Source organism: Lolium perenne, chromosome 6 (genome assembly GCF_019359855.2).
Source record: "Lolium perenne isolate Kyuss_39 chromosome 6, Kyuss_2.0, whole genome shotgun sequence".
Classification (NCBI taxonomy): Eukaryota; Viridiplantae; Streptophyta; class Magnoliopsida; order Poales; family Poaceae; genus Lolium; species Lolium perenne.
In genome coordinates this window covers 31610252-31629445 of record NC_067249.2, presented here as the reverse complement: position 1 = coordinate 31629445, position 19194 = coordinate 31610252, and the positions used below count along the sequence as shown (strand labels likewise).

Genomic DNA, 19194 nt, shown 5'->3' with positions numbered 1-19194 from the left:
GGAGGAAGTCACTGTGCATGTGACCAGTGATTTCTCCAAGGTACGTCACAAACTCGTGTTGTGACTTTTCATACCCTCTGTGATCTCACAGACGTATTTGAGATTAAGTTTTATTTTTCAAAATGCAGGCTTCAAATTGCATACATTGCTACCTTTGGTTCTTCAATAAAAATGTCACACAAATTTCTCATGGTATTGTGTTTAATTTCCTTTCAACATTTGGCTCTCTTGCTGACTATGGTGTGCGGTAGGGATGAGCGATAAAGCAACTAATCATTCTTTCTATGTAACTGATCTAATATAGTCATTTCTTTTTACAATTTTGTCTGGATACTAATAAGATAGTTCTATATGCAGAAATGACATGTGTAATGCATTACGACATTATAAACATCTCCGATCGAATCAACAAACATATCATTTGTTTCTTAACAATGATTGAATCTGTTAAGATATGCTACTGATCTAGATATAGGAAATGATTAAAATCTGAAATTACTCCATGCTACCGCTTAAGAACACCTACAGTCCCTAATTTTAAAAATATTTTTTTATCATTCTCTAGGTATAGCTTATAAACGTGTCACTCTTCAGTTAAGCTAGGTATAAAGTATGCATTTTTTTGCAGAATATGTTGTTGAACTAGATAAAAATAAAAATTAAATTTCTAAAATATTTATCTCCATATAAAATTGACACTAAAGGACATGTGCAATTCCGAGAGGCCAAAACTCTGATGTGTTATATCTTCATCTCAGCTTTCGGTGCCCACAGGTGAACACATCGTTGGGACCCTATGGAGCCAATATACTCCATGGTAAGATCCATGACAAGCGTTATAGTGACCTTAAATTTTCATGAAATTTGCACACCACTATAAAAACAAATTAATGAATCTGAGTCATGAATGTCTTGGTAAGCCAATGTGAATGTCGAAGGCATAGACCTTACATTTTTATATATAATGGAGTAATTTTATTTTTTATATTAGTATTAAAGAGTTCATTAATGTGGTTTCTGAAATTCATGAATACATTTGAATTGGTTTTTCAGGTAAGATAGGGAAAATTACATTTTTCCCCAAATCAGGAAAATACAAAATTGTTACTATACACCACTGATCTTGCTGATTTCGTATAAAATTGTATATGTAAGTTATAAATTTCATGTTCTTGCAATATGTTTCTGCCATGTTTGCATTAAGCACTCATGATCAACGGAGGAAAAAAATGAGGAAGACAAGCATGACAAAAAAATTAAGACTATGTAGATGTACTATCTTTTGTATGCATGTAAGTTTTCACGTGAATTATATTGACATGGGTGTAAGTAGAATAAATGGCCGTGGCAACGCACGGGCATTCAACTAGTAGTAGTAGTACACTTGTATCTTATACTTCGATTATTATATATTTCTTACAGTGTCTGCCGGTCTGTACTAAGATAACAAAAAAAGAAGATAGGAAGACACCTCCATCCATCTCACAAAAGATATCTTGATTTTATCTAAATTTCAAAGTATCTATACATTAAATTATGTATAAATATATTTAAATTTAATCAAGGAAGGATTATGTTTTAATACGGACTATCTGTTGGTCACACTGGTGACTAGTGGGCCTATAGGGCTTTTAGAGCAAACAATCAAAGGCTCATTTCCCAGTCCAGTTCTCCCCACGGAGAGCTAGAGCGAAATGACATGCCGATGCCGCCGCCGCCGCCCCAACTCGTCGCCGCCGCCGGCGCTGGAGGATGACGACCTCCTCGCGGAGATCCTCCTCCGCCTTCCCCCGCAACCGTCCTCCCTCCCGCGCGCCTCCCTCACCTGCAAGCGCTGGCGCCGTCTCATCCGCGACCCCGGCTTCCTCCGCCGCTTCCGCGCCCACCACCGCTCCCGCGGCACTGCCCCCGTCCTCGGTTTCTTCACCAAGGAAGACAGTGGTATATCCTTCCATCCTACCCTGGATCCCCCCAACCGCGTCCCGCCCGAGCGCTTCCGCCTGCACATCACCGGCAGCCCGTTCAACTGTCGGATCGTCTGCTGCCGCGACGGCCTCGTTCTGCTTGTCAACGTGCATCCGGGCCAGGTTCTGGTGTGGGACCCCGTCACCGGCGACCAGCGCCGCCTGCTCCTTCCCCTGGTTTTCCGCAACTATGACAAGTTCTACAGCGGGATGGTGCTCCGCTGTCCTGCTGCTATCGGAGACGGTGACCATTTCCGGTTCCAGGTGGTGCTTGTACGCTGCATCAAGGGACGCCATGCGCGAGCGGTTGCTTGCGTTTACTCCTCGGATACCCGCGCATGGGGCGATCTCATTCAGATATCGACGCCGCTTCTACGCGCACTTTATGTGGAACGGCCAAAGTCAGGCGCTTTGGTTGGGCGTTCCCTTTGCTGGTTGCTTTGTGGGAAATCGACCGCCATCCTTGAGTTTGATTTGGATAGGCAGAACCTAGCTGTGATTCCATCCGATCTGAAAGGATGGATTATGTCATCGGAGGGTGGTGGGCTTGCATCGGTCTCTCTTTGTGCTCACACAGCGCAAATATGGAAGAGGGAGATTGGTTCCAATGGTGTAGCGAAATGGATGCTGACTAAAACCATTCATCTGGACAAACTTCTTCCACTGAGTCCAGGTGACAGATTCTTTGCACACTTCGCAGAGGAAAACAGTATGCTCGTCCTAGGGTTCAGTGAGGGTATCTTCACAGTCCAGACAGAGTCAATGCAGATCAAGAAACTTCCTGTAAACATCAAAGAATTACCCTATGTCTTTATACCATTTTCAAGTGTCTATACTGCAGGTAATAGCATGCCCTTTCATTTCAGGTAATATCTTTTCATTGTTGTATCATTGATTGTTTGCCCTATGATTGTAGAAATGGGAGTTGGTGCTGAACATGCTGGAGCTCTTGCACAATAAAAAAGAGAAATGCCCGGTTAGATGTGCTATTCAGATGCATTGCTTTAGCAGGTAATGTTGTAAGTTCTGTAATTGGTAGTTAGCTCCTTGTAATCTTTCTAGTTCAAGCCTCCAAGATAGATTTTGCTTACCTGTAATGTGGTATGGTTTATGCGAGGTCCAGCTTCTCCGATGTTGATCACAATGGATTCCTCATAGTTTTTAATCTTATTGGCCACATGATCAAAGTGATATGGCTAGATTCTTCATAAAAATGTTCTTCTCAGTTTCACATTTCTTTGTAGTTTGTTTGCCATTACAAGTAAAGTAGTTGCCAAGTTGTGTTTTCCATACTGTACATAGTGGAAAAAACTGGGACTTGGAGCGCTCTCTTGAGGCTTTTACTATATGATTCTTTTTAAATTTTCGCTTGTCAGTAGTTTTGCTAGTCATCGAATTTTGTGACCATACCAGGCCCATGATGACGGACAATATTTTGAGTGATTTGCCAGTTCAGTATTTGCCCTCATGGAACTATGGAGGCATGTAAACAGTAAACCTCTGAACTTTTTAGCTTGTACTGAGACCTGACGTGGCCAAAAAAGTTGAGAACATGTCAGCAATGGAAGATGAAGATGTGTCAGTATAGATCAATTCTAATCATTCTCGTGTTCGTTTAGTCTAGTAGTGCTGATACGATTCAACCTTGAGATTCTAGTATAAGCTACACAATGTACTTATACTATTCGAACGATTTGATATGAGCACTGTGAAATATAACTTGCACATTTTTCACCAATGATTAGTGCAGAATTGTTTGACAGGTAATGCTCATTGTTCTGCAGGTATCTAAAGTGGTGTTCCGGGTGCTGAGATGCAGGAACGGCTTTCTGTTATTCGTTCAGGACTTGAGGCTCTGTCTTTTTGAAGTGGAATCGTAGGATTTAGCTGTATAATTTGGAGAAGTTGACCTCCTGATAACATTGTAGTGATTGACTCTAAAGCAGCATTGTACGATTTGATCACTCAAATCTGCAGACTTATATCTGCTGTCTATTTTCCACTTGTTATTCAACTGGCATGACATAAAGATATACAAGGAGAACAAGGATATACAAGGAGATATCCCTTGATGTATGCTCTTTGCTGATGATGTGGTGCTAGTAGATGAAACCAGAGCCGACTTAAATAGGAAGTTAGATCTATGAAGGAAGATGTTGGAGTCAAAGAGGTTTAAACTTATATGCAATGCGACTTTAGTAGTGTTGGCGGCGAAGATGGAGATGCCAGTTTAGAAGGATAAATAGTTCCTAAGAGGAACACCTTCTGTTACTTGGGACCAATGTTACAAAGTAATGGCTATATCGAAAAGGATATTAGCCACATGATTGAGGCATGGTGCATGAAGTGGAGCCAATCATAAAAGGTAAGTTCTATAGGATGGTAGTCAGACTAGCGATGCTATATAGGGCAGAATGTTGACCCACTAAAAGACAACACGTCTAACAAATGAGTGTTGCGGAGATGAACATGCTATGATATATGTGCAACCATACAAGAAAGGACCGGATTAGGAACGAGGTAATTCGCAATAGGCTAGGGGTGGCATCGACCGATTTAAAGCTAGTCCAATACCATTAAGGTGGTTTGGGCATATCCAAGGGATGCCTCCAAACGCTCTATTTAACAGTGGAATTCTAAAAATTATGGAGGAGACTAGAAGAGGTAGAGAACGACAAATATTGAGTTGGGCGGAGGCGGTAAAAAGAGACATGAGGAATTGGAATGTACCTAAAGTTTTAGCCTTTGATAGGACTACATGGAGATCAACGATCAATGTGGGGTGCTTGCATGTGCGGCAGAAAGAGAGACTTTTGGTGGAATTTTTATTTCTGACGCGGAAATACAGGTTCCTTCATCCATTAATTTTGATATTTGAATTTTTAAAATAAAATGTCTTTTGAACTGTTCGTCTAAATTATGAGTGGTTTCACCGCTATGCTTCTGCCGAACAAAATCTTTAAATAAATGTGATGCGGGCTGAGCCCGTGTGGGTTGCCCGATCTCACGAATTAACCCGGGTGAGTGTGATTGCGGAGAGGGATTCGCGGGGAAGTGGATGAACGTGACGAACTCGATACAAACACACGCACACAACACAAATCGGTTATCCTCGTTGGCCCGAACCACCAACTCGATAGAGGTTGCGAGAAAAGACCTTCCGGTAGAAGTCCCGCAAAGAGATCGACGAATCGAACCCGAGAGATCTAGAAGGGTGAAAAGACCGGAAGGTTGATAGAAGTGCAAGCAAAAGACCAAACGATAGAAGTGCAAGTAAAAGACCAACAATCGGTAGAAGTCACCAAAGAGATCACAAGGATTCAACACGGAGGGATACAATAAATGGTTAATCTAAGGTGGGGGTTTCCCAAATCCACTAAGGGATAATAGAGGCATAAGCCAATTCATCTAAACATCATCTCTCCCTCATGAAGGTGGGGGTAGGTTCCTATTTATAGGTAAGAGGACGAAGGGGTAAGTTACAAGCCAAAGGGGGCTGAGATCTGGCTGAGGTTCGATGGGGCGGAAGTTCCGGCCCCTGGGGGCGGAAGTTCCGGCCGGGCGGAAGTTCCGGCCGCAGCTCTTCTGTGGGAGCATCGTCGGTCTTGACAGCATCTGGGCGGAAGTTCCGGCGTCGTCGGGCGGAAGTTCCGGCCTGGAGCGATCAGCGTGAGCAGCTTCATTCTTGGATGGTATCTGGCCGGAAGTTCCGGCTGTGGCGGGCGAAAGTTCCGGCCTGGTGCGTCCAGCGCTTCTTCCGCCTTCTCTTCCATGCTTCCGTGACATCGGTCTTGCGTCCTCGGGTCTCCATGGCATCCTCTCTTCCCTCCGTACTTGTCGTAGAGTTCAGATACATCTCCAACGTATCGATAATTTCTTATGTTCCATGCTTGTTTTATGACAATACCTACATGTTTTATACATACTTTATGTCATATTTATGCATTTTCCGGCACTAACCTATTAACAAGATGCCAAAGAGCTAGTTGCTGTTTTCTGCTGTTTTTGGTTTCAGGAATCCTAGTAAGGAAATATTCTCGGAATTGGACGAAATCAACGCCCAGGGGCTTATTTTTCCACGAAGCTTCCAAAAGACCGAAAGGGAAACGAAGTGGGGCGACGAGGCGCCGCCACACTAGGGCGGCGCGGCCCAAGGGGGGCCCGCGCGGCCCTAGCGTGTGGCCCCCTCGTCAGCCCTCCGACTCCGCCCTTCCGCCTACTTAAAGCCTTCGTCGCGAATATCCCAGTACCGAGAGCCACGATACGGAAAACCTTCTAGAGACGCCGCCGCCAATCCCATCTCGGGGATTCAGGAGATCGCCTCCGGCACCCTGCCGGAGAGGGGAATCATCTCCCGGAGGACTCTTCACCGCCATGGTCGCCTTCGGAGTGATGTGTGAGTAGTTCACCCCTGGACTATGGGTCCATAGCAGTAGCTAGATGGTCGTCTTCTCCTCATTGTGCTATCATTGTCGGATCTTGTGAGCTGCCTAACATGATCAAGATCATCTATTTGTAATGCTACATGTTGCGTTTGTTGGGATCCGATGAATATTGAATGCTATGTTATGTTGATTATCAATCTATCATCTATGTATTGTTTATGATCTTGCATGCTCTCCGTTATTAGTAGAGGCTCTGGCCAAGTCGTTACTTGTAACTCCAAGAGGGAGTATTTATGCTCGATAGTGGGTTCATGCATCCATTAAATCTGGGACAGTGACAGAAAGTTCTAAGGTTGTGGATGTGCTGTTGCCACTAGGGATAAAACATCAATGCTATGTCTAAGGATATTTGTGTTGATTACATTACGCACCATACTTAATGCAATTGTCTGTTGTTTGCAACTTAATACTGCAAGGGGTTCGGATGATAACCTGAAGGTGGACTTTTTAGGCATAGATGCATGCTAGATAGCGGTCTATGTATTTTGTCGTTGTTGATCGCCAAAACCCACCGGCGGGCAGCGGCCTGTCAACACGGTAGAGCCGGGAAGAGCCTAGAGCTGCGGCTGGCTGAGACCCCTCCGAGCGACGGCCCGCAATGCTCTTCTGGTCACACGCGGCGATGCGAAGTGCAAGGGCGTGCCACCTGACCTATACCTGGTCAGGAAGGTGATGGGGATGCCTCGCTTATGTTCCTGCATGGCATACACGTAAACATTAAATACGAGCCTCGATCGGCTCTCAGGTTATCCTGTGAATCGGCTCAAAGAGCCGATCCACCCATGATCCGTACGGGGTGCACGAATACTTGGTGATCCTGCTTGATCAAGATGAAGCTAATGAGATCTACGACGATTTAGGGTTTTCACCGCATAATCGGATCATCCTACTCCAGGTTGGGCCTCGCGGCCACGCACGGTGCTCATAAGCCGATCCTAAACAAGGCCAAAGAACCAACAATGATGTTGATCCGCGGAACATCCTGTTTAGGACTTGCGAACGCCACCCTACGTGCCACTGGATCCTCCCCCCCTTTGTAAGGCCTAACTATTGCAGATATTAAACTAATCCTTGCATAACAAGGAGCAATCGTAACGGATCAGATCTACTAGATGATGAACAAGCAGGGTGCCGCCCCACGCCCGAGATAGGCGTGAGGGCGGCTAGACATGCAAGGGTTGCACTACGTAAGCATGTTTATACGAAGAGCTATGCTAACCCCAACACATCTATGATAACTACGTTGCGCGCCATCAAAGACGCTTCAGTACGCGCAACGCATGAACAACGTGGAGCTTGTGCTGCCTAGATCGCAAGATGCGATCTAGGCAGCATGTCGCTTACCTGATTGAAACCCTCGAGACGAAGGAGTTGGCGGTGCGCCGAGATTGATTTGTTTTGGGGTGAACGTTGTGTTGTTGTTTTATTCCATAAACCCTAGATACATATTTATAGTCCAGCGGACTTTCTAATTCGGACGTGCACCTAACCGTGCACGAGTAAAACTCTAACTTTTAATCTAAAGATACGATCTACTATATTACAGATACAATGGGCAATTCAGCCCAATTTCGTGTATAAGGCCAATTCTTATTTTTCCCTTCCATGTATATCTTCAAGTCTTTCTCAATCGTGGCCCACCTCTGACTCGGTCAAATTCTGGTGATAACACATGCCCCCCTGGTTTTGGAATTGGTAATTCCAAAATCACTCTGTTTTCCTTCGTCGGGTCATGTCGTGGCAGAGCCGTTGCAGTATCATGATGCCTTGCCTTCTCAACTTCTCCGCGTGGCACCACTTCCTCGGAAACTGCTGTGGCATTGAATTTCCACTATATCCCCCTTTTATTTAACCGCCACGAACAGTTCTCCTCTGCATCCCCTTCGCATTAGCACTCCAAGAGCCCTCCTGCGCCACCATGTCTTCCTCCTCCTCTGCCCCATCGGATCTTGCCAGCCAGTCCTCCACGTCCCGCGAGCCGACGCCGGAGTACAACCCGGCGGAGGACCACGCGGCCAACACCCGCCGCGCCATTGCGGCCGGGGAGGAGTCTAGCCACGACTTCTCCATCTGGTCCGAGGACGACAAGTCCCTGACCGACGGGGAGAGCGACCTCCGCTTCCTCGCCGTTGGGGAAACGGAGGAGGAGAGCGATGACGACAGCTTCTCCTGCGACTTCACCTCTTCCGAGGAGGAGGAGGAGCAGGAAGAGGAGGAAGAGGACGACGACGAGAGCTCCTCCGACGAGCCGCCGGCCAAGCGGTTCTGCCCTTGGCCGGGCAATCTTAGCGACTTCGACAGCGACGAGGACGACGCTGACGAAGAAGATGAAGACAACGAGGGCCCGGTCGGCGGCCATTGGAGCGACGACAAGCCCGCCGGGAGCAGCGCCGATAGCGGCGACGACGGCGACGACGAGAGCAGTGATGGCCCATAGATAGGACCTCTAGAATAGGGCCAGTAGTAGTAGATGGGGCAATGTATCCCCTAGTACTTCCTTTTGAGAGCAATCAGCTCTATATGTAAGAAATCTAATCAATGAAGAACTTTCCCCAATTCGATCTTGCCGATTTCCTTTGAGTTTAATTTAGCCGATTCCTCCTTCTACTGACCTTGCCGATTCGCCCCCTTTGCCAATGCGTAATAAACCGATAACAACGCATCGGTCCTTCGAAATTCGTCCCTTCCTTCTTCAACTGATGATTTTTCCTAATTCTGGCGGATAATGCAGAATCTTCAGGAAAACCTTGGAATTCTTCCAACCAAAACCAATAGTCCTTTTTAATACTCATCATCTGTGAAGGAGGCTGCAATGGAAAATCAGCCGATGGCATCCCCATCGGCTCTTTAAACAGAGTATCCACTAGGCCTGTTGCCCCCCGAGTCTTACTCGAGCCTGCTGCCCCCCGAGCCTTACTCGGGGCGAGAATGTCAGAGAGAATGCGCCACAGCCGATCCTCTTTCTTCCTCCAACAGCCGATAATCTTCCATTTCAACTGAACTAGCCCCAAAGATTGGAAATCCTTGACAAAGAGGTTCAGGAACCCGGATCGGCTCGAAGTAGCTGAAGAAGTTTCCATTGTTTTACTCACTCGAGGCAACAGAAGGTACCACCATTAGCCTGGATCTGGTGGAGGCTTGATAAAAATTGCATAAATCCACTAAAGTCGATGGCTGCGCATCGGCTGCCTCTCAATTCTAAAGTCGATGCCCTTGCATCGGCTGTAAAAAAAATTTTTTTTTTTACTGGCCGATTTTCTCCTATCAGCCCCCAGTATTCATTGCACACATGTACCCCTGCATCTTGTTCATGTACCCCTGCATCTGTTCCCGTATTTAGGTGCCCCCCGAGCCGAATCTGTTAAAGAATGGCAGATATCGGCTCTGTAATTCGCACGTCGGCTCTTGATAGGGTCAAAGGTGAACACAAGCAGAACATGTGGTGAGGATAATTTTGGCCAATTGCTGGGATCGGCCTCCATAATGATTGGAGCCATTGAAGGTTCCGCAATGTCCCTTCATAGACCTTTGGGGCCGATCACAAGGATCAGCCTCGCCAAGTTGCACGTCGCTTTGCTTCGACTACATGGTCAGGCCAGTGGATAAAACCAGCTTAACCCTTCCCTTTGTCACATCAATACGCTCGCAATCGTCCAAATTGATGCACGAGAGGGGTTCTTGGCCTCTCTTGCTTCCCATGCGTTCATGCCAGCCGTTGAAACTTCGGTGAGTCGTCGGCTTGGACGACCTCTACCTCATCTCCATCCCACTTTGTATTATGCATTGGTGCATCGTGGAGGGAATACGGCGATTGGCGTGGATCCAATCTCTTCCCGACACGGCATAACTGCTCGTGCTATCGACGATGAAGAACGTTGTAGGGATAGTTTTCCTTCCTACGGTCGGATCCACGTTCGAACTCCTTGTGCCTCAGACGCTTGGCCGTTGAAATCGCTCAATGTTACGTTGGTCTTGATTAGATCCGAGCTAGAGCGTCCTAGCCGACGTAGCATAGAGTACGGCATGATGTTAACTGCCGCTCCGGTGTCCACCAGCATCTTATTCACAGGCCTCCCATCGATATACCCTCGTAAGTATAGGGCCTTCAGATGCCTGTAGCTCTTATCTCGTGGCTTCTCAAAGATAACCGGCCGTGGGCCGCAGTCAAGTTGTGCCACGGATGTCTCATCTAACCCTGGGGCACTGAACTACGAAGGGAGGATGAACACCATGTTCGTTCCAGCCGATGTTTCATCATCGGCTCTCCTTTGTTTGGGGCGCCACTCCATTTTCCGTGGACGACCCTCTTCATCCAGGGCTCGCTGAACCTTCGCAGCCAGATCAGGCCGTGCCTTCCTTAGCGTATGCAGGTATAACCTTTCGGCTTCCTCCAGGCCGCGCAAACGTTGAACCCTGCGCTTTTGTGAACGGCTGAGTCCGTCGGGCACCACCTCGGACGGTGGCTTTGTCTTCTTCTTCTTCTAGTCCTTCGTCTTCGGAATCCTCAAGATCTGCCCAACGAAGTGACTCAGCACGTTTGCTTGGTGGTGGGAGAGGCCCTAAGCGCTCAAACACAGACACGTTGGCTGCCTCCTTCTTCTTCTTGTTGCATTCTGGGCAATTGCCGATTGTGGGCAATCGGCTCATTCCTGAATCCCAGCAGTGTCTGAAGAAAGGGCAGTCCCAGTGTCTGGCGTTGTCACCTTGCTCCCTTGATGTATCCGTGGCACGGCGCTTGTGCTCCTCCTCATAGCGATCCTGCCGACGATGTCTTCTGGCTTCTCTAGCCAGACGATCTCCTTCATCATCATAGTTGGACCGTCGGCGTTGGTCATACTGTCTCACATATTTGTTGAGGAGGTGATCGAGAGAGGTCGTTGATATCTTATGTTCTTCACTTCTCCCTCGCGTAACGTAGTGCTTGCCATCATGATGGAGCCGATCGCGTGGAGCGGCCTCCTGCGTATCCTTGCTATGAGAGCAGCTGCCCTCATCTCCATCTTTGCCGAGTGGTTCCCAAGTCCTACCATGTTGATGCTGAACGTGGGACTGGCTGGCAACTCTCGTGGTAGATGACTTCTACCATGTTAACGGCGGGGAAGGGCTGGGTGTCTACCTTCATGGCGTCTTGGTTGAAAATTAAACGCCCCTTCTCTATCGCCGCTTGGATGTGCCGACGCCACACCACTGCGGTCGTTGGTGGCATGTGAAAGCGAGTTGTGGAATTTGCAGTACGGCTTTCCGTTTAGCTCTTGCGCCGTGGGGAACTTGAGACCTTCAGGAATCGTCAACTGTTTCTCCTTGAGCAGGAGGTCGAAGATTTGTTCAGTCTTGGTCACGTCAAAATCAAATCCCCTGGGCGGCCCTGGTGGCTTTACCCATTTGCAGGACACAGGGGTTCCTCCCCGAGTCCATTCAGCCACTGCTACCTCTTGGTCTCCCGCAGGCACTTCACCTTCCTCTCGTATCGACCATGACTATCGCACGCTTGAACTTGTCTTGGTACAGTGTCCGGGTGGCGCTGTTCATATGCCGATAGTTTACGAACCATGTGCGCCCGAGGGATAATCTGCTTGGGAGGCCATGTCCTTGAGCTGTGTTGCAAGGCCAGCTACGCCAACTCGATTGCTTCCTTTTCAGTTATACGAACCGAATAACATCGGTTCCTAAGATTCTGAAGCGCTGGATGTACTCTGTCACCGTTTCTCCGCGCTTCGACGTAATCGTGCTAGATCGGCAATGCTAGATTCGGAAGCTTACGAATGATATTGCAAATGGAACTGTTCTTCCAATTGCTTCCAAGACTGGATGGAGTTCTTTGGCAAAGAGGTATACCATCCAAAAGCCGATCTGTGAGGGACCGTGAAAAGAGCCTCACACGTAGCTGATCCGACACTGAAGCCGGTCCTAGTTGCGCCAAATATCGGCCGATGTGCTCGATGGAGCTGGAGCCATCTGATCCACTGAATTTGGAGAAGTCAGGGAGCCGATATTTAGGTGGCAGCGGGATCATCTCGTACTCATCGGGGTACGGCTTAGAATAGCCGATTGCCCTCCTTTTCGGCATAATGCCGAACTGGTCTCTCGGTATGGTGCTGATCTGATCCGCCGTCTTTGGGCTGTAGGAGATGCACTACGAAGATTCGCCGGGGTGGCGTACTTAGCCAGCCATGTTTGCTTTTCCAGCTACGAGCCAGCTGCAGGAGCTGGGCTCTGAGTTTCGTCGGGGTGGCGTACTTAGTTAGCCACGTACGCTTCTCAAGCTCTGTCGGCCGACGTCCCTCTGTCTGCGCGCCAGAGTCCCTAACGTTGTGGCCTGGTTTGAGAGTGCCCAGTTGCCACAATCTGGCACATACGTGCACGCGTATCCTTGAGGGATCTCCTTAGGCGCCTCAGCCAAGAACTGGTAGTCACTAGGGTCACCACCGATCTTGTAGACGACGAATGCCGGTGTAGCCGGCACTTCAGTGGTGCTGCCAACGCATATGGCAGCGGTGGACGGGACTGGAGTGGCAACTCTCCTTGGTGCGTCCCGAGAGTTGGTCCTGACGGCGTGTACTGGTGGCTCATGATCTCCTGGCTCACGCGCAGAGCGAGACGCTCCAACACGTTGACCAAGTTTCGAGTGGCGGTGTAGCGAGTGAGCCACCAAGTAGTTGATCTCTGCCGCAGGGCCCTGGTGCGTTCCTCCGACGGGGCGAGAGATCTATCCCATCGAGTGCACCTTGTGGTGAGAACCCCTTCCATCTGATGCCATGGGTACGGGTTCTACGAAAAGAGCCGATGAGGTCGGCTTCGAGGGTGGCCTTGATCTCGTCATGTTTCTTCTTGAGCTCGCGGGCAGCTCCTCGTAGGTGAGCGGCGTGCCGTCCGTCGCCATCTCGGATGTAGATGGCGATGTGGTTGATGTAGACGATTGTCCCACCGGGCGTGCCGTAATGTGTTGATCGCCAAAACCCACCGGCGGGCAGCGGCTGTCAACACGGTAGAGCCGGGAAGAGCCTAGAGCTGCGGCTGGCTGAGACCCCTCTGAGCGACGGCCCGCAATGCTCTTCTGGTCACACGCGGCGATGCGAAGTGCAAGGGCGTGCCACCTGACCTATACCTGGTCAGGAAGGTGATGGGGATGCCTCGCTTATGTTCCTGCATGGCATACACGTAAACATTAAATACGAGCCTCGATCGGCTCTCAGGTTATCCTGTGAATCGGCTCAAAGAGCCGATCCACCCATGATCCGTACGGGGTGCACGAATACTGGTGATCCTGCTTGATCAAGATGAAGCTAATGAGATCTACGACGATTTAGGGTTTTCACCGCATAATCGGATCATCCTACTCCAGGTTGGGCCTCGCGGCCACGCACGGTGCTCATAAGCCGATCCTAAACAAGGCCAAAGAACCAACAATGATGTTGATCCGCGGAACATCCTGTTTAGGACTTGCGAACGCCACCCTACGTGCCACTGGATCCTCCCCCCCTTTGTAAGGCCTAACTATTGCAGATATTAAACTAATCCTTGCATAACAAGGAGCAATCGTAACGGATCAGATCTACTAGATGATGAACAAGCAGGGTGCCGCCCCCACGCCTGAGATAGGCGTGAGGGCGGCTAGACATGCAAGGGTTGCACTACGTAAGCATGTTTATACGAAGAGCTATGCTAACCCCAACACATCTATGATAACTACGTTGCGCGCCATCAAAGACGCTTCAGTACGCGCAACGCATGAACAACGTGGAGCTTGTGCTGCCTAGATCGCAAGATGCGATCTAGGCAGCATGTCGCTTACCTGATTGAAACCCTCGAGACGAAGGAGTTGGCGGTGCGCCGAGATTGATTTGTTTTGGGGTGAACGTTGTGTTGTTGTTTTATTCCATAAACCCTAGATACATATTTATAGTCCAGCGGACTTTCTAATTCGGACGTGCACCTAACCGTGCACGAGTAAAACTCTAACTTTTAATCTAAAGATACGATCTACTATATTACAGATACAATGGGCAATTCAGCCCAATTTCGTGTATAAGGCCAATTCTTGTTTTTCCCTTCCATGTATATCTTCAAGTCTTTCTCAATCGTGGCCCACCTCTGACTCGGTCAAATTCTGGTGATAACAGTCGTAATGCCCAATTAAATCTCACACTACTCATCATAACATGTATGTGCATTGTCATGCCATCTTTATTTGTCAATTGCCCAACTGTAATTTGTTCACCCAACATGCTATTTATCTTATGGAGAGACACCACTAGTGAACTGTGGACCCCGGTCCATTCTTTACATCGAATACAATCTACTGCAATTCTCGTTCTTACTATTCTCTGCAAACATCATCATCCACACTATACATCTAATCCTTTGTTACAGCAAGCCGGTGAGATTAACAACCTCACTGTCACGTTGGGGCAAAGTAATTTGGTTGTGTTGTGCAGGTTCCACGTTGGCGCCGGAATCCCTGGTGTTGCGCCGCACTACACTCCGCCGCCATCAACCTTCAACGTGCTTCTTGGCTCCTACTGGTTCGATAAACCTTGGTTTCTTACTGAGGGAAAACTTGCTGCTGTACGCATCACACCTTCCTCTTGGGGTTCCCAACGGACGCGTGCTGTACGCGTATCAAGCACATTTTTCTGGCGCCGTTGCCGGGGAGATCAAGACACGCTGCAAGGGGAGTCTCCACTTCCAATCTCTTTACTTTGTTTCTATCTTGCTTTATTTTATTTACTTTTTTGTTTGCTGCATTATATCAAAATACAAAAAAAAATAGTTACTTGCTTTACTTTATTTACTATCTTGTTTGCGTTCTCCATATTAAAAACACGAAAAAATTAGTTACTTGCATTTACTTTATCTAGTTTGCTTTATTTACTGTTGCTAAAATGGGTACTCCTGAAAATACTAAGTTGTGTGACTTCACAAACACAAATAATAATGATTTCTTATGCACACCTATTGCTCCACCTGCTACTACAACAGAATTCTTTGAAATTAAACCTGCTTTACTAAATCTTGTTATGAGAGAGCAATTTTCTGGTGTTAGTTCTGATGATGCTGCTGCCCATCTTAATAATTTTGTTGAATTATGTGAAATGCAAAAGTATAAGGATGTAGATGGTGATATTATAAAATTAAAATTGTTTCCTTTCTCCTTAAGAGGAAGAGCTAAAGATTGGTTGCTATCTTTGCCTAAGAATAGTATTGATTCATGGACTAAATGTAAGGATGCTTTCATTGGTAGATATTATCCTCCTGCTAAAATTATATCTTTGAGAAGTAGCATAATGAATTTTAAGCAATTGGATAATGAGAATGTTGCCCAAGCATGGGAAAGAATGAAATCTTTGGTTAAAAATTGCCCAACCCATGGACTGACTACTTGGATGATCATCCAAACCTTTTATGCAGGACTGAATTTTTCTTTACGGAACCTATTGGATTCAGCTGCTGGAGGTACTTTTATGTCCATCACTCTAGGCGCCGCAACAAAGCTTCTTGATAATATGATGATTAATTACTCTGAATGGCACACAGAAAGAGCTCCACAAGGTAAGAAGGTAAATTTTGTTGAAGAAACCTCTTCCTTGAGTGATAAGATTGATGCTATTATGTCTATGCTTGTGAATGGTAGATCTAATGTTGATCCTAATAATGTTCCGTTAGCTTCATTGGTTGCTCAAAAAAAACATGTTGATGTGAACTTCATTAAAAATAATAATTTCAACAACAATGCTTATCGGAATAATTCTAGTAACAACTATAGGCCATATCCTTATAATAATGGTAATGATTATGGTAATTCTTATGGGAATTCTTACAACAATAATAGGAATACACCCCCTGGACTTGAAGCCATGCTTAAAGAATTTATTAGTACATAAACTGCTTTTAACAAATCTGTTGAAGAAAAGCTTGGGAAAATTGATATACTTGCTTCTAAAGTTGATAGTCTTGCTGCTGATGTTGATCTTTTGAAATCAAAAGTTATGCCTAATGAAAATAAAGATATTAAGTCATTTGCTACAGCAAACGCCATCCAAGTTAGAATTAATGAGAATATAAGATTGATGGCCGAATTGCGTGCTAGGTGGGAAAAAGAAGAAAATGCTAAAGAGAATAATGTAGCTAAAGTTTGGACTATTACCACCACTAGTAACGCTAATGCTTCACATGTTGCTACACCTCCTACTATCAATGGTAAAATAATTGGTGTTGGCAATGTTTCTATTCCTAATGCAAAGCGAGAAAAACTGTCTGAACCTGCTAAAACTGCTGAAACTGCTTGTGATAAAACTGCTGATTTTTTTTCCAATGTTGGGGACAATGATCCCATTGCTTTAGATTATAATGGTTTAGATTGATGATTGTCACATCTCTGAAGTTATAAAGTTCTTACAAAAACTTGCTGAAAGTCCTAATGCTAGTGCTATAAATTTGGCCTTTACGAAACATATTACAAATGCCCTCATTAAAGCTAGAGAAGAGAAACTAAATCGTGAAACTTCTATTCCTAGGAAGTTAGAGGATGGTTGGGAGCCCATCATTAAGATGAAGGTCAATTATTTTGAATGTAATGCTTTATGTGATCTTGGTGCAAGTATTTCCGTTATGCCTAGGAAAATCTATAACATGCTTGACTTGCCACCATTGAAAAATTGTTATTTGGATGTTAATCTTGCTGATAATTCTACAAAGAAACCTTTGGGGAGGATTGATAATGTTCGCATTACGGTTAACAATAACCTTGTCCCCGTTGATTTTGTTGTGTTGGATATTTAATGCAATGCATCTTGTCCCATTATTTTGGGAAGACCTTTTCTTCGAACTGTTGGTGCTATTATTGATATGAAGGAAGGTAATATTAAATATCAATTTCCTCTCAAGAAAGGTATGGAACACTTCCCTAGAAAGAGAATGAAGTTACCTTTTGATTCTATTATTAGAACAAATTATTATGTTGATGCTTCGTATCTTGATGTTACTTGATACACACTTTCTGCGCCTACCTGAAAGGCGTTAAAGAAAAGCGCTTATGGGAGACAACCCATGATTTTACTTTTGCACTTTTGTTTTATATTTGAGTCTTGGAAGTTTTTACTACTGTAGCAACCTCTCCTTATCTTAATTTTGTTTCATTGTTGTGCCAAGTAAAGTCTTTGATAGTAAGGTTCATACTAGATGTGGATTACTGCGCAGAAACAGATTTCTTGTTGTCACGAATTTGGGCAGTGTTCTCTGTAGGTAACTCAGAAAAATCTGCCAATTTACGTGAGTGATCCCCAGATATGTGCGCAACTTTCATTAAATTTGAGCATTTTCATCTTAGCAAGTTAAGTGCACCTAAAAAATTCGTCTTTACGAACTGTTCTGTTTTGACAGATTCTGCCTTTTATTTCGCATTGCCTGTTTTGCTATGTTTGATGGATTTCTTCATTCCATTAACTTTCAGTAGCTTTGTGCAATGTTCAGAAGTGTTAAGAATGATTATGTCACCTATGAACATGTGAATTTTGATTATGCACTAACCCTCTAATGAGTTGTTTTGAGTTTGGTGTGGAGGAAGTTTTCAAGGATCAAGAGAGGAGGATTATACAATATGATCAAGGAGAGTGAAAGCTCTAAGCTTGGGGATGCCCCGGTGGTTCATCCCTGAATATTTCAAGAAGACTCAAGCATCTAAGCTTGGGGATGCCCAAGGCATCCCCTTCTTCATCGACAACATTATCAGGTTCCTCTAGTGAAACTATATTTTTATTCCATCACATCTTATGTGCTTTACTTGGAGCGTCTGTATGTTTTTATTTTTGTTTTGTTTGAATAAAGTTGGATCATAGCATTCATTGTGTGGGAGAGAGACACGCTCCGCTGTTGCATATGAACACATATGTTCTTGGCTTTACTCATAATGTTCATGGCGAAGGTTGAAACTGCTTCGTTAATTGTTATATTGTTGGAAACGGGAAATGCTACATGTGGTAAATTGGTATAATGTCTTGAATAATTTGATACTTAGCAATTGTTGTGCTCATGTTTAAGCTTTTGCATCATATACCTTGCACCTATTAGTGAAGAAATACCTAGAGCTTGCTAAAATTTGGTTTGCATGATTGGTCTCTCTAAGGTCTAGATATTTTCTGGTAAGGGTTTGAGCAACAAGGAGGACGGTGTAGAGTTTTATAATGCTTGCAATATGTTCTTATGTGAGTTTTGCTGTACCGGTTCATACTTGTGTTTGCTTCAAACAACCTTGCTAGCCTAAGCCTTGTATTGAGAGAGATTACTTCTCGTGCATCCAAATTCTTGAGCCAAAAACTATGCCATTTGTGTCCACCATACCTACCTACTACATGGTATTTTCTGCCATTCCAAAGTAAAATGCTTGAGTGCTACCTATCTTATACTTGGATTAATATACTTGTATATTTTTTATAGCGTTCATTGTTTGTACTAAAACAGCAAAAAGAGAAGATAAGAAGACATTCAGCGAGTACCTTCCTCCTCCCCATAAAAAGATGTCAACTTTACCTAAATTTTAGCGGTGTGTCGAGATACATCGAAATTTAGAAAAAGTTGAGACATCTTTTACGAGAGAAAGAGGGTATGTTTAAATACGAAATAGGGGGTCCTCCTCTTCAACGCCTTTAGCGTCATGGACACCACAGACGATTGCGTTGGACGAATCGTGGGCCGAGCCCAAGTGCCGGTTGTCTTCTTCCCAGCTACTTGCAACACCCGCATGCCCAAGAGCGGGTCGTCTTCTTCCCCGTGAAACACCCGTACCTCCT

The 19194-nt window shown here is 45.6% G+C and overlaps 1 protein-coding gene across 1 annotated transcript; it reads left to right on the top strand.

Moving 5' to 3' along the window:
• The first annotated feature begins 1673 nt into the window (after positions 1–1673).
• Positions 1674–4041, top strand: LOC139829897 (putative F-box protein At3g16210). Its single transcript, XM_071821534.1, has 3 exons — positions 1674–2805; positions 2881–2975; positions 3749–4041. The coding sequence occupies exons 1-2, from the start codon at positions 1695–1697 to the stop codon at positions 2922–2924; spliced, it is 1155 nt and encodes a 384-aa protein (XP_071677635.1). The 5' UTR covers positions 1674–1694; the 3' UTR covers positions 2925–2975; positions 3749–4041.
• Positions 4042–19194: the final 15153 nt, after the last annotated feature.